The sequence below is a fragment of the Lycorma delicatula genome, chromosome 8 (assembly GCF_047948215.1).
Source record: "Lycorma delicatula isolate Av1 chromosome 8, ASM4794821v1, whole genome shotgun sequence".
Taxonomy (NCBI): Eukaryota; Metazoa; Arthropoda; class Insecta; order Hemiptera; family Fulgoridae; genus Lycorma; species Lycorma delicatula.
In genome coordinates this window covers 27,479,281-27,496,770 of record NC_134462.1, presented here as the reverse complement: position 1 = coordinate 27,496,770, position 17,490 = coordinate 27,479,281, and the positions used below count along the sequence as shown (strand labels likewise).

At 28.0% G+C, this 17,490-nt stretch overlaps 1 protein-coding gene across 3 annotated transcripts in view; it reads left to right on the top strand.

Moving 5' to 3' along the window:
- The window catches only part of dikar (CECR2 histone acetyl-lysine reader dikar), a 91,713-nt gene that overhangs the window by 15,173 nt on the left and 59,050 nt on the right, over positions 1 to 17,490 (top strand). For all 3 annotated transcript variants that reach the window (XM_075373408.1, XM_075373409.1, XM_075373407.1), the window contains exons 6-7: positions 4,267 to 4,562; positions 9,251 to 9,403. In XM_075373408.1, the coding sequence (XP_075229523.1) occupies positions 4,267 to 4,562; positions 9,251 to 9,403 (449 nt within the window). The remainder of the gene's footprint in view (positions 1 to 4,266; positions 4,563 to 9,250; positions 9,404 to 17,490) is intronic.

Below are 17,490 nucleotides of genomic sequence, written 5' to 3'. Positions count from 1 at the left end.
CAGTTTAAACATTAAAAAAAACCGGTTGTGTTTTATTTCTGCAATGAATCTTTCAACAAGCCATCTTAAGATTTCCTGTGAAAAATAGACTATTTCTTGAAAAGCATTTCCTATTGATACATTTTCAGCATGGTTCTAGGAAAAACATGTTTACTGACACAAACATTTCCAAGATTTTTGAAAATATTTTAAATGAAATAAATAAAAAAAGATTCCATTTTCAGGGTTTTTTAATCTCAGTAAAGCTTTCGATATAGTTTCATATTTTTTAATGATGAAAACAGTTTACAGCCATTTTATGAGAGAGGTGCTTACAACCTGGTTAAAGTCATGTCTACCTCCTGTTAATAGGTAATTGGAATTTCATTTTTTGATAAGAATAATCATGTAAAATATAGAATGTTAAGTGCATGCACTTCATGGATGTGTTCTCTTCGTCCCTTTCTTTTCTTAATTTTTATTAATGGTTATTAAATATTATTATGCTTATGTACCGGACTGTTCAAAAAATAATTTACACACTTTAAAATAAAATAGCTGCTATATTTTTGTGATTATTACAGTAATACAATGTGAAAAGTTATAACACAGTTTCTTTTTTGCTATTTAAATAAGTGCTCAAACTGTCAGTTTGCAAACACTTTTAAGCATGATTGTGTACATTATCTTCCATAGTTATACAGGGTTCCTTCACAAGCCATTTTAGTTTCATGGCATAATTCCACTAGTGATTGTGGCTTCTTACTGTGCACTATGTCTTTGAGGGCCTCCCACAAGTAAAAATCTAGAGGGGGTTAAATCAGGTGAATGAGGAGTTACTGAATCAGGCCCCTTTGTCCTACTCGTCATCCTGGTATAGCGTTATCCATGTAGGCCCGCACATCTGAATGAATGTACGGTGGGGCACCATTTTGTTAATTATAAGAAATGGATACTTGAATGACACCCATATCTGTGCCACTGCTGCAATGATGCAAGTTTCTCAACTGATTGCATCACATTGATTAACACTAATGCCATCTGTTTCTGAACAACACTACTGTACATTGAATCTGTAGTCAATGTGAATTGAAGCATATCGTTTGTATGACATGCTTTTAAAGTTTGTAAACATTTTTTTGAACAGCCAAGTATATTCCCATCTGAATCTCTTGGTTCTCCCTCAAAAAGGTAGAAAGCGTTTCCAAGGTGCTGTCATATTGTTTGACTTCCATAATAAGATAATCATATTAATTGATATTTAGAAAATTGACGACCAAATGTTTAAATTTTTGAATGTACAGTCGTGGTGACCGCAACTGTCACATTGTGGGTGTCGGTGTATTCCCTTATGGTATAATCACTTATTCTTAAAAAAATAACCTCTGACAGAGGATTTACCTCTGTCAAACCAAACATTTGAACTGTTTTTTTTTGTAACTCATCATAATACTTTATCTTATGAGAAATGCCCTGTTTTCCTTTCTTTATCATTTTTAATAAATTACTGAACCATTTATTAAAACTCCCTTAAATTTATATAAAATGATATTAATCATTTTCTTTTGGTTGAAACAATCTTACTGTCAATTTTTAAATAAAAATTTAATTTCTGAATTTTCTATATTTCCATTCAGTATGTGCTCAAATAATTTTGAATAATGCCTTCTGATATGTGAATTATTGTACAGTTATTTTTTATATGCTGTATAACATGGTTTTTACATATATTTTATAACATGATTATCACGTCTATTTTTTATTTTATAATTAACTAGCTGGCCTGTCCCCAGGGCTCAGGTCAGCCCAGGCGAATCCTGGAGACAACTCAGGAGCTCTAAATTACAAAACGTAGAATAATAGTAACTATGGTAACTAAAGTACACACACCTTTGACGATGAAAAATTCATAACTTATTTCCTTGCCATGGCTGACATATAATAATGAAGTAAGATGACCAATCTTTATTTTCTTTAATGAATGTCTTTAATTTACAACTTCATCATCTTTCGGGGGAAGAAATGGGTATTTTTAACATCTAAACCTTCACGGGAGCTATGGATTTGGTCAACAACTTAAAACTTTCCCTGGGATAACATGAGTACATCTTGCAAATTTGAAAGTAATCTGTTGGTTGGTTATCGTGTGATGTGTTAACAAACAAACAGAAAAACTTTATATATTTATACATATTTTCGAATAACCATTATCTACTTTCTTTTTCTGTTTAGCCTCTGGAACCACCATAAGGTGAAGTGTTTCAGAGGATGAATAAGAATGATATATATGAATATAAATGAAGTGTAGTCTTGTACAGTCTCAGGTTGACCATTCCTGAGATGTGTGGTTAATTGGAAGGAACCCAACCACTGAAGAACACCAGTATTCTTGATCTAGTACTCAATTCGCATAAACGTAACTGTCTTTACTACAGTTTGAACCATAGAACTCATGACTTCAAAATCATCTGATTTGCGATAACTAGTTCATCACTAGACCAACCTGGTGGTTTAGTCTTAACAGATCACAGTTATTCACCATGATTGTTAGATCGGGAATGTACCTGATGCATGCAAAAGTTAGCCTTTAACCTACTAACAAATACCCTGTTTGAATTTTGAAAATTAGACAATTGTTTGCAGAGATACAAGAGGACTCCATTGCACCTCCCAAAACAGCATCCTAGGGGCACCCTGTTAGTTATCAGTTGATGGTGATGGTTGGTCTAGCCTCACACGCAGTCCCCATGGGAAGCATTTAATTCTATTGTAATATTATTCATTTGATTGCTTCGAATCATTCAGTTCAGTCCTAGTACACACAGTGATAGACACTAACAGTTCATTAATTCAACTAAAGTTTGTACTTCAACTGGCAAATCCTCACTACTATATATTTATATATATATATATTTTTTTAGAGATTTTTCGAGATGAAATGTATCTAAAAACCTATGTTATGTCAAGAAACATGGGTAAAAATTTGGTTGTGATTGATAGAGTAGTGTTTTTGTTTATTCTGAACAAACAAAAACTCTCTTTCTCTTTATATAATAGTATAGATTGTATATTTTTTGATGCTGTTCTGATCAGTATAGCTTTCCTCATTCTATTTAAAGAGGTGGATTAATTGCTTTTTAAACTATGCAGTAGCATACCTAACTATCTCCTACTGACGTTATTTTATGTGATATATTATTATGCACCAGTTAGAATGAAGAATTGATGTATTTATTAAAAAATATAGATCAAACTTCAAAATTGTTGAGATGTTTGCTGTCTCAGTCACTGAAATAAAATCAGAAATTTCTTTGGTGCTTTTACAATATATTTGTAGATAATGAAACTACTGTTTTTCTACCCTATTTAAATGCATTTTTTGATTTAATTTATTTTTTGATAAATCAGTCATGATAAAATTCACTTTTCATTGCTATTATTTATTTTGTATATTTTTTTCAACTGAAGGAATTTAAATAGTAGAATTTTGATTTCTAGCATTGATATGTGTTCAGTACTTAAAAATGTGTTAATTTTTCCTAATATGGTCACTATAATTATATCTTTTTTTATAGTATTTAAATGTGCATATAAATGTTCTTAAATTTTCTGTTATTCCAATGTAAGATCTTTTATAGTTTTGCTGTCTGCATTCTATTTATGATGATATTAGCTATAAATATTAGAATTAGGTTTGATATTATTCAGTATTTCATTTTACTTTTATGTTATTTATAAAAACAATTTTATATTTTGTTAAAATTTTGGAACAAAATTGATATATGTTGTAGTATAATTTATAGGATTACAAGAATTAATTTTTGTTATTTTTTTAACTTGTGAATTTATTCATTAATTTTTTATATTTTAATTTTTTTATATTATAATTATCTTCAGCATTTAGTTTCATTAATAAAAATCTGAAAAAGCTAGAAGTTATGTTAACCTAACATCATCTACATAGTAAGGGCTTTATTAATCATATTGCAGTAGGTTATTATTTTTTGAGTATGTTTATTGTTGTCATTGGCAATGTGAATAAATCAGTTTATTAACGAAGTAATTTCATAATTAAAATTGCGCAAACCAAAATTAGTCTTTTTTGTTGGGCTACCTAATACAATGAACACAGACTAAGCAGAATCGTATATCCCATGATTTTTGTACTATTTTTTAAGTAAGTATTCTACAGAAGGCAAAATTACTTTCTTGCTACCATGATTTTTTAAAAATTGTTTTAACATTACTAGCTCGCTTAAATTATTTAATTTAAAAATAATATTACAGAAACGAAAGAAGAAAAAGGGTCATGATAGGGAAAAACTACGGAATAAAAAAAAAAGGAACAAAAAAGAAGATGAAGATAGTTCTGCATCGTGCTCAGATATTGATGAAAATAAAGAATTTGAGATGGGTATTGGAGAATGGCAGGTAGTCTGCTACACAGAGAGCGACTGGGAACGTCTTGCCCTTAAAATGGAAGATTCTCATTCTAAAGAGGAACGTGCATTACATACTGTCCTTGCTGAAGATTTCCTTCCTGAAATTCCTAGGCTATTTGAAGAGAAGGAGCGTTTACATAGGTATGATAAAAACTTAGTTATCTGTAATTATTTTCAATTAATTGATAAATGGTGTAAATTAAATTTTAGAAGTCTATCTTAAATTATTACTTTCTCATAGTAGAATTTTCCCAATGATATTAGTAATGCTTTAATGAAATGTATACATAATGTGGAATATTTAGAATAGAAAAGAAAATTCATAAAATTTAATAAAACCACAGAGTCACATCTTTGGGTACCAGACATAATTGCACTCCTTGACAGTGACCTTCTGTACTGTTAGTAGTAACTCACTTACATAATACTCCCTTCTGCTATCTTATCCATCTTATCTTTTTCTAACCTGAAATGATTGTGATACCTCTGATTAGGTTTCCTCTGAAAGTCCATAAGTTTTGCCACATTAAAACTGATGAGTGATTTTACAGAGAAAAAAAAAGTTAAATATTCTATAAATTTTCAAGCAGTGTAATTCAGTAAGGAAAATATTCCATAAATTTTCAAGTAGTGTAATACAGTAAGGTTTTTTTAAGTATATTGTAAAACTGCTTAAAAGTGATTTTACAGAATCATTTAATACAATTATTAAAAAAAATAAGTATAAAAATATAATTATCTTATGTTGCAGAAAATTAGTGGGGCAAAAGGAATGAATTACTTTTTGAATAAATTTATAACTTCAACATTTCTGTTGTACATTTATAAAAAAAAAAAAAAACATGCATTTTTATATACAGGTGTCCCACAAAGAAACTGAGAAACTTTCATTACGTGTTCTACTGTGAAAATAATGAAAAAAGTTTATATAAACATAGGTCTGGAATGCTTTGTTTTTGAGTTACGGCTAGTGAAAAATTTTGCCTGGATTTCAAATCTTCTAATCAAAAGAAGTCCTAATGTAATTTTTGGGACCCAAATAAAATACAAATTCGGTGTTGGAAAACAGTTTTTTTTTTCAGGTTTGTAGTACAATAGCTTTCTTAAATGACTAATAAATGCGGAAGATGTAGTAAAAAAACTTGTAGAGAATTTAATTCTTAGAAAATTAATATAAATACGCCCAGTGAAATATAAAATATAAATATTTCATTTGAGTTATATTTAATTCATATGCACTTGTAATTTATATGAAAGTTTTGATTTTTATTTAATCTCATTATTATAACACATATATCACATTTTTATATAGTTTTAAAGTTTACAAAAATGTTAAGGCAGTATATTATAGAAAATTTTATTAACTTTTTCTAAAAATGAATGTGTTGCAGTGTTTTCTTTTTAATTTTGATCTGAATAAACTCAAAGTATTTAGGATTACATTTAATCCTCACTGTTTATTATTAAAAAATATTGAGGAAAAAAGAAAGCAAAATGTTATGAAAATAAGTATGATCTAATAAAAGTAACTGGAAATAAGTAGTTATGTTTTGAGTGTAACATTTAAAAAAAATGATAATGTTTAAAAAACATTCTATTATTATAAACTAGAATAACTACTTCATTTTTCTCTTCTTCAGGTATAGTTTGAATCATAAAATAAGAAGTAAGGAAAGCAAAACATTTTGTTTTTTGTAAGCATTGTAGACTTTTAGTTGATGTTTCTACTACGTACTAGTTTTGTAATTAATGTAAATAAAATTATATAATCAGTTATAAAGTTACACATTTTTTATTTTATATTCATTTAGTTTAACATACTTTTGTTGTGTTTAACCAAATGTTTGAACTACATCACTTCTTTGAGCTAATTGTAACTTTTCAATAGATTGGTACAAACTGAAATTGAAAAAGATTAACCTTTGGATTTTAATTTGGCTCACAGCATGGTATGAGGCAGTGTAATCTTAAGAAAAAGTGTATATTTTTAATTAAAGCATATGAACAAGAATTACTCTTACCATATCTAGGCCTTTTTTAAAATTAATTGTTGTACAGTGTGTACAATGAAAATAAAAGCTTGCTGTGCAAGGCATGTCACTCTGTAGGGCACAGAATATTATTATATATTATATTAGTCTTTCTCATAACATTAGGCTCATACAGAAACTGAGTAATCTGCAATACAGTTGGTTTAACTGTTTTCATAAATAGCAGAAATTCTTTCCACAATTAAAATTTTTATTTTGTTTAATTTTAAACAATTTAAAAATATTTAGTGTTCTTATAAATTATTACTTTGTACAGTACAAAAAACGAATAGTTTATACTTGCATTAATAGATTATTGTTGCACTTCTTTTATCAGGCGAGACATAAAATGAATGACCACTATATGAATAAAGATTATCAAAATATTTCATTTCAGTTATATCTAATTTATATGTACTTGTTGTAATGGGTATATTAGTATTGTTGATGATGTTTATAGTAATAAAAGTCATCATTAAATAATAGGCCTACACCTTTCAAATTATAATAATGTATACATATTTTATATGTATTCGTAGAATAGCTAAGTAATTTTTTTTCATATTGTTGACTAATATTCGATACTAATGTGTACTTTTCATTTTCAGTTAACTGGTTTAGTTCTTGGCATGTTCTGGTATGGATGGTATAGTTGTTTCCTTCTGTAATGTGTTGTTTGTTACTTAATGTTTTGAGTGTACTAATGAATTTGTATGTTTTTTCCCGTTTTTCATAGTGAATTTGTTTCAATTGCAGAATTTAAATCCATAGTTAAGAATAAAAAGCTCTTTAGTCAAGCTCGTGAAATAATTAATGTATATGATTTTATGAATGTTAGGAAGATTAGAAGATGAGAAACATTTAATATACATTCAAAAATATGAAGAAAGTACTGCTGCAGCTTGTGGGTTCAAAAAAGTTCAAAAACTCAGAAAATAAATTTTCCGAAATCTAAATCACAGTTGTGCTCATTCAGCACACCTGTGATCTAGATACTAAATTATTAATGTTAATTTAGTATAATTATGGGTATACAATATATATTCAAGCATTATTTAAGATTTTTTAAAATTAAAAATACTCCTAAATTAAGATTCTTGTTTATGCAATCTTTATTTGTGGAATTATTAATACTAATTACATAATAAAAAAGTACAAGCAACATTTAAAATCAGTTGATGGATTTAAAACCTGCAATGGATTAGACAATTATGATCAAGGTGTTGTAAGAAGAATAGTTAATGAGTTTCACGCAAAACAATGAACTGCCTACATTAGATAAATTACATAAAGAACTTCAAAAGAGTAATCAATTTAAAAGTTCTGGAACTACACTAGCAGCTGTCCCAAAAGAGTTGTGATTTAAGTGGTGTAAAACTGATATAATAGGAAACCTTTGATTGAGAAAGAAGACATCTGGTGGAATGGGATAGAATATTTAAGAAAAATACTGATTGCAGAAAAGAAAATTCTTTGATTGTTTATTTGGATGAATTGTTTATTTTAACATCCCATTTGATGATAAAATCATGGTCAAATGGCAATGGTGCAAGAGTAAAAGTGTCGATTAATAGAGATGATTGATTAATCATAATCCATGCTGGAGGAGAAATTGGGTTCATTCTGAACACGATGTTAACTTGGAAAGCAAGTTCAAAAAGCGGTGACTGTCATGACAGCGTCAACACCAAGAATTCATGAAGTGGGCATCTGAAAAATTAATTCCTGGTCTTCCCTCTCAGTCAGTGGTTGTGTTATTGATAATGTGCCATGCCTCAGCTCATTTCTAGAGATGCCTCTGAATTAAAATGGTAAGCAAGGTGGCGTGATTAATTTGTTAGAAAATAACAATATTTCATTTAATAAAGCACAATGTTATTTTCACAATTGTATGACATAATTAAACCATATAAAAATTCAAAAATAAAATATCATTTTGATCAACTATTAAAAAAAAACATAGGCATCAGGTTCTGCAACTTCCATCTTACCATCTTGCCATTTAAATTCAATTGTGATGGTATGGTCAGCTATAAAAAAATATGTTTGTAGTAATAACAATATTTTTGTCAGATATTAAAAAATTAGCTGAGGAAAAAATTTATAAGATTATTGGAAATTATATTGCGAATATATAAAAAAACCTGAAACTTGAGTATTAGAAGATGGAACCACTAATTGTCAAAACAACTGATACATTTGTCATACTTCTAGACAGTGGTATTAGAAGTGACTGTTCCGCTGAAGACAGAAAATGGTGAACTTGCACAGGAACTGGTCATATAATGCAAATCTCAAGTAAGTGCTAATAATGATAATAGTACAATCAACAGTGAAAACACAAAAAAAAATTTGAAAATTCTAAATATTGTACAAAAACAATTATACAATAATAATTTTACATGTAGAGTAATTATGGGTGTACAATATACATTCAAGCACTAGTAACAATTTTTTAAAAATTAAAATTCTTGTTTTTACATTCTTTATTTGTTGAATTATTAATAATAATAATAATAATTAGTAATACTAAGTAATAATGAATTACAAATGATGAAAACGTAATAAATTAAACGTGCATAAATAAAATTACAATGATTATTTTGTTGTCCTATTAAATGGGTGTAAATATTATCAGATTTGTAGTAGTACAGTATTGACCTCCTCCAATACAAGCTTTTATTTTCATTATATACACTTTACATATTTGTATTGGTGTTAACTTTTGTTCACAGTGTATTAGTTTACTCTTAGTTTTTGTTTGTCTTAAAATTGGTATATTGCTTTATTGTTTTTTAGAAAGCGTCTCATGGAGATGCAACCAAGAAGACAGTCTTCAAGATTAGAGAAATTAAAACACCAAAAAGAGGAAGAAAGACAGCGACAAGCAAGGCAAGAAAGATTAGAACGTCAGAGAGTAGAAGCTGAAAAGGACAGTGAGAAAAAAGAGAGGTATGTTTGGGGAGATACTTAAAGTTGTATAATGCTTTAATATGGAGGCTTTTGGAAGTTATTGAGTTCTAATGGATAATTTTTTCTGTGGTTTACCTTTTGTGTGAAATCCTTCATAATGTGAAAATAGCAGCATTAATTATTTGCATTATTACATGCACACACACATATATATATATATTTTGAATATAACTCAACTTGATCCACCCAAGTACAGAATCAATGATATCTCTTACTTTATTTTATATCTTATTATTTTTTTCTCTTATATATATAATCATTTTATATATATATTTTTTTCAGCCACTCCACAAAGTAGAAATAATAATAAATTAAAATATCATATTAGATTATACCCTTATAAACCTTATGCCCAAAACTTACAAGTCTTCTTAAGTTGCATAAGGAAGGTATCTCCATGAGACTGTTAATCAATTTCAAAACCGCTCCCAGTTACATAATTACTAAAATTATTGATAAAATAAGTAGATAAAAAATTAATTACAAATACAATAAAAAAGAAGGGTACGAGTTGATAGATAAATTAAATATCAATAATAAAACAAAAATGATAAGCTTCAATATAACTAATATGTACCCCAGTATTCCTATTGATTATACAATTTCATTAATAAAAAACAAATTAATAAATACAATTGAAGACCAAAATTTATAAATATTATAATAATAATTAGAAATATTTGTAAACAAAATTATTTTGAATTTAATGGTACCTGCTAACACAAGAAAACACTTTACCTACGGGTTTTCCCTTATCTGCGGTAATGCCAGAAATTTATCTACAAGAATTTGAAAGTAAAATAGTCTGTAGTATATAAATCATATGCATAAAATTTTATTATGGGTTAGATACATAGAAGATCTTTTAGTTATTTATGAATAAAGTATAAATAATGAACATGAAATAATTTTAAATAAATTAAATTCTTATCATGAAACATTAAAATTTACATATGAAATAGGACATAACAGGAAAATAAAATATTTAGATATAAGTATTAAAATAAGTGAAAACAATAAAATAATAACTGTAGTATATAAAAAAACCTACTTCAAATGAAATTATTATAAACAAAAATTCCAACCACCCTTGGTCTCAAAAAATTAATATTTTTAAAAACATGATAAATACAGCAATAAAATACATAAACAATAAACAGAAATTCTATAATGAAATAAAGAATATAGCTATAAAAAATTGTTTGATTGATTGATTATATATATAAAAAATATAATTCCAAATACTTTAATAAAATAAATATTACTACATTAAAACACATACATGAAAATGAAAACAACATAAATATTTATATAAATTACTCCTACACAAATACAATTATAGAAAACTTGATTAATACATATTAAATATAAACCTGATAACCTTATAATAAAACATTGAAAATATTATTATAATAAAATAGTAAAAAATAAATAAGATTTTTCTGGTGTTTATAAAATAAAATGCAATAACTGTGAAAAAATATGTATTGAAAAAACAAACAGGTCCTTTAAAGATAAATTAAATGAACATTTCAGATCATTTAAAAATAAAATAGGTCTCTCAAATGTAGCAGACCATTTATTGCAAACTAGTTTGGAAAATAATCTAGAAATAATTGAAAAAAATAAATATTGAACAAGGAAATAATAAAAAATTAGAAATTTTAGAAACATATATACTAGCAGACCCGACAGACGTTGTCCTGACGTGGCATTGTTTTGTAATAAATGCACAACACATAAAATAAGTAACTTATTTAAAATAAATAAATTCCTGCTTTATAAATTAAAATAAATTCCTGCTAAAATTTGCAGGAATGTGGACAAAATTTCATTATTATGACTATTATCAGTTTGTGATATTGTATTATTGTAATGGGTTTATTGATTAATTATGTGTAGTATGGTTAATATTTATTTTCACTAAATTTTGAGATGTCTGATGACAATTAAATTAAAAAATCGAAACATAAAATTAATAATTAGTGTAATTAATAAATTTTCATCCACGTTACTGCCAATTTTCACTTAAGATCATTCTAAAAAAGTACCTTGTACAATTTTTATTTTTTTAATAATTTTAAATTTTTATAACCGTGATAGCTTAATTATTAATCATTTAATAAAACAATTAAAGCACTGTAAAAAAAAGCAACGTAGTTAAAAATTTATTAGAAATTTTTATAATTTTTCTCATTCTTTATTTTAACATCTATTTTACCTAATTTTAGATAATTGTAAATTAAAAACAATTTTAGAAAATTTTTTATAAAATTAAATAGCTACAAAAATTATAATTTTAATTTTTTAAATATACTTTAAACTATAATTATTATAAGTAACTTATATTTTAATTTTATTAATGTTATTTATTTTACAAACTTAAATTTTTATTTTCAACGAGCCATTCAATACTTTATAAGTTGCATGGAATCAAATGAGAACTGACAATTTAAATTTGTAGGTTAAGTTGATTGTTGTTGAATGCACGTGTATACATCATTAAAATTTATGAAAAATCATGTAAAATACACACTTCAATACTGCACCTTACAAATTTGCACAATTTATATTTTTTAATTACACCTTAAAACATTTCAATAAATAATATTCTCAATAAACGCGCAATTCTAGCAGACTCGGCAATGTTTTGCTATTGCTAGATTTGAGTATACATACAGATTAAATGAACACAATTGAAAGTTTCATAAAACCTTAAAAAACTGACCATTAGGAACTTCACAAAATTTAACCTTTCACCTTTTCAGTCAGAATGTAAATAAATCCAATTGTCAGAGCAGCACTACCTGTCGGATTTAATTCAAACTACTTTCTAAACACAGTAGTTTGTTAAAAATACAAATTTTAATGTAATAACAACACTAAGCTACGACACAACTATCTGATATGCGAAAAGCAACAAAATAAATAAAATTCCTAGAATCCGTTCGTAGCACCCAACTACCGGGTCTGACTGATTGCCAAAAATTAAAAAAAAAAAATTTCTAATAACACGATCGCAGAGCTGCCTACTGGATCCAGTTGTGAATATTAACCCATCCCAAGATCAACAACAACACAAATAAATAAATTAATTAAAAAAACATTTTCTATCGTATCAAACTGTGAATCTAAACCATTCTCGAATCAGCTTAATCACACGGACAGAAGAAATATATATATATATATATATATATATAAACATTAAATTCAGTCCCATGAATCTGCAGACAGAATTTGATGGGGACATTCTTACAAATATTATTTAAATTTGTAATACGTTGATACCAATTTTAAATAAATCAATCAGTACAGTACTGTATTAACATACAGATAACATGTTATAAGGAAATTTTAATTATTAATAACATTTTAAATTTAGAAAAAATAATTTTATTGATTGAACAAATATTTGTTCTACAGATTTTAATGTATAATATTTTATTTTAATGTGTAAATGTAAAAAAAAAAGTAGAAAAATTTTTAAGAAAACATTATTTAAGAGGACTTATGCCTGAAAGCACTATAATTAGCAAAAAAAGTAAATGTAAGAATGTTCTTTAATTCTGTACTTTGTGAACTGGTTGGAAAAAAATTATATATTGGTGTTAATATGGTAAGTTTACCATATTAACACCAATAATCTATTTTCATGGGATCCCACATCATCAGTTGGTATTCAATTTTATAATTACATCAAAATCAATTATTATGTGATAACAGTTTCAGAATTATAAAACAGTGATAGTTTAGGCAATTCTAAATTAAGAATTTTTTTAAAATAATTGATTTTGATGTAATTATGGAATTGAATACTGATGATGCGGGATCTCACAAGAATTGATTATTGGTGTCAATTTGGTAAGTTTAATTATCTGTTTACTTTGTTTTGGTGGTTAAGTTTTTGTTATTATTTAATTTAATTAGCACAGTGGTCAATATTTTGTTTATATATATAGACTTGTTGCATCTTCACCCATGTTATATGGTTTCCCATTGCAATCAAGGAATGGTAAAAGCTGGTCAGGGCTCGCTTCATTCGCCCTTCCTGTATTCATTAAACTCATGAGGTTATGAGAATAATAATAATAAATAAAAATTGAAGCTTGTTCAATTTATAAAAACTATCAGAGTATTGTTGTAATTTTTTCAGAGCAACAGTTTGTTCAGAACTGAAAACCCAGTTTTCTTAGCATTACCCGATAAACGCCAGTAGGAAGTGACTGTACTTCATGTCTGTTTTTTTAATATTTCTTATTTTATATTTTTTTAGTCAAGTAACCAGAGGCAGGTACAGCCAGTCGCATTGTATATACAGTAAAAGTGGCTGTGTTGGTTGAGCTGCTGCTCCATACGCAGTCAGTCACACTCCTAAAAAAACTCCGTAAGAAATCAAACTAAAAAAACCATTGTTAAATATTTGTCTGAGAATATTTGCAAACCCCAATCTAGTGAATATCTTGTTCTCTGTAGTTTGAAATGGGAAAAATTTGCAATCATTGTTTAATTTTTTTTTTATCTTCATTTTTAAGTTCATTTTTTAGAGAGAAATTCCAAAAAGTAGCTGGTTTTCAAAATTTTTTTAATCATTTTAATTTGGAATTTTGAAAAATGTAGAAATTAGTTTTTATATATTCACATGAAGATTACACACATCAGAAATCAAGTTGATATCATTTCTTACAGAAAAATTAAAAAAAATTGTAAAATTCATTGTTACTCCATTTTAATTGTTTAAACTCTGAATTTCAAAAAATCCTTTCTTAGTGTGCACTTATACCATAAGAAGAACATGTATACAAATTTTCATCAATTTATCTTCAGTAGTTTTTGCTGGGTGTTGATGAATCAGTCAGTCAGAACATGTTTTTATATATATGTATACATAAACACACAATATTAATTGAAAATTAAACCACCAAAATAGTAATAATTAATTAAACTTAAAAATTAGCACTAGTAATCGACTTTTGCAAGATCAAAGTCATCAGTTGATATACAATTCTATAATTACATCAAGCAGTTATTATTAAAAAACTGAAAATTTAGAAAAACTTGAATAAACACTATTTATAACCCAAAAACTTTGTTATGACAGACACACAATTCCACTGTCGTTACTGGAATGAAGTAAGTGTAAAACTTAATACTTCCCTTTGTTCATAACATCATTGTTGCCATAACATCATTGGCAACAATGATGTTATGAACAATGCTATTATTTATTATGTCTAATTAAAACATCATCCTCAAATATGATCTGGTGGTCGATCATTTCATACTTTTATTTAAATTTGTAAATATAATTTTTTTCAAATAAAGTTTTATCAATATTAATTTTATTGCATTCATTACATTTAATTTTGTATATTCCCTTTAAGTCCTCTCTATTAATTTTTTTTTGTTCCTTAAATATTTTATAATATGGTTATTTAGTTTACATGCTTTTTTTATTTGTATTATATATTGGTAATTTTTACTTTTCCATCTTGTGCTATAGCTGTAGAAAGGAAATTGTTGTAATTGATTCAATTTGGGCATATGTGGTTTTCACCGGATCTGGACGTTTTGACACCTAAGGAACCCAAAAAAACCAGATGGAAATTTTCTGGATGTTTGTATGTACGTGTGTGTTTGGTCTTGCACTCCTTATATCTCCAAAACTACTGGACCAATTTTGACGAAACTTTATCAGATTACTTCTGTATATGGGGCATTGATGCCATTAAATTTTCAACTTAAAAAGGTCAAGGGGGTCAGGCTGTACAGCCAGGTTATCATCTTGAGATATCACCTAAGGTCTTATTTTTCTTGGGCACATTTGTTAATTAAAAAATAAAAAAAAATGCAAAATCACACCCCACCCCAAAAAATGATCTAAATAAACTAGCGGCTAATTGGGTATACTGCCTCAATAGTATCTCCTCTCACAACAAGGAGTGCTAGTGTAGCACTGTACAACTGTTGTAGTCATCTGCTATGTTGTGATGTCACAGGTGAGCGATATAATTAAACAGATGTTTAAAAACGTAAAAAAGTATTTAAAGTGGCCACTACTACTGCCACACCTGCGCAAATGTAATACACAGTATGCATGTGTGCTTTAGTTAGACACATTGAATTAAATAAACAAAAAAATATTATATTTAAATAAAATTATAAATATTTTAAATTAAGTTGTGTTTGTAAGTCGTGCACCAGAAAAAAACCATGTGACGGTTTTGTAAATTTTATTTGCAATGTTTTGAAGTTCTAATATGATGACTTGGCAGTGCCAAGTTGTTGGTGAAACCGACAGTTTTTTTTTATTTTTCAGCCTATGTTTACTTTTAGGGGCATCCCCCTCATTACTATTTCTAGAATGCTGTTGAATAATAGCGATAAGAGCCCATTGCCTTGGTGCAGTACTGTTTTGATCTCAAATGGTTCCAAGAGCTCGCCTCTGAATTTTTCCTTAGACTTAGTGTTTGTGAGGGTCAGTTTTATTATGTTTATTAATTTGGTATTAGTCTGAGATGTGTTAGAATTTTTAGTAGGGATTCTGTGTGAATACAGTCATAAGCTTTCTTGAAATCTACAAATGTTGACACCAATGTCTCTATTTTCCTGTTGTAATCCATTATTAGTGTGAGACTATGAGTGCTCTGGACAGCAACTCCAGGGTCTGAAACCTCTATGGTATTTCTTAGTTCTTTCTCAAACTGTAAACTGATCCTTTTGAGGATGTTTCTTGAAAAAAATTTGTATGTTGTGTCTAGGAGAGAGATTCCCCTTTAATTGTTACAGTCTGTTTTGTCCCCTTTTTTGTGTAGCGGATGGATGAAGGCTGTTACCCAGTATTCTGGTAGTTCTTTGATTCAGATATGTTTGAGCTGATTTCTTAAGGTTTTGTAGTAGTCTCTCGATTGTGTTTTATTGAATTCTTCTTCTATTGACTTCAGTGTGTGTTTTTGGTGTTGTCTTTTTATTCTCCTTAGGGTTCAGGTGGTTTCTTTTCTTTTTTTTTTCTAGATTTTGGAAGGATGTTTCTGATTTTTGGGATTGGTGAAACAGCCATTCTTGATGTCTTTTTCTACTGTTTTGTCACATTTGCTTTTATATGGACATTTTTTACAGGATTTTATTGGGGCTAATTCTTTTGCGATTTGTTTAGGTTGTCGACTAGATCTTCGAGTTCATCCATGATTGTTATTTTTTCGGTTGCTTTCTGGTAACTTTCATTTTTGATTAGTTGGTTAGGGCCTTTGTTTATTTTAGCCTTAGGGGCTTGGTTTTGTTGCTTTCTTTAGGGAGTAAATTTAGTTTTAATTTTGACTACATAGTGATCTGAGTCTGTGTCTTCTCAGAGGACTCTTACGTTGTAGATCTCCTTGTGATGGTGTTTGTCCATGAAGACATAGTATAGTTGCCATTTTTCTTTAGTGTAATTAAGGTGTTTCCAGGATTTGAGTTTTTGAGGTTTCCTCTTGAAATATGTGGATTTGGAGATTAGGTTGTGGTTTCTGTAGAGATCATCGAGTCTCTGTCAATTTTTGTTTGTTTTCTTTTGAGTTGGGCATTTTCCGATGATGTTGCGGTATCTTCTTTCACTGTCTAGTTGATGTCGATTAATTGAACATGATTTTTGGGGATATTATTTATAGTCAGGTTGAGTAGATCCCAGAACTTTTCTGTTTCTTTATGGTCTTTTGGATAGTTATTTTTATTATTAGTGGGTGCATGGGTGTTTATTATATTGTAAATTTTATTAGTTGCTTTTAGGGTGAACATTGAGATTCTTGGGGATTGTGACTTGAATTCTTGTATTGATTTTATTATTTTGAGGCTGACTAAAAAGCCTGTTTCAAACTGTGGGATATTTTTTATCATTCTTTTCCCAGGTGATTTGCAATGGTTTGATTTTGTACTTTGTATTTTTCTTGTTCATGTGTGTGGAGTTGGGGCATTCCAATGCTTCCAGTCACATGTTATCTTCTAAGTGGCAGCCCACCGTATCCGAATGCTGCCTTCTCTGAACTCTGGTGTTGCTTGGTTCAGCTGGTGGAGTATTCCTTAAAAGACCTTTC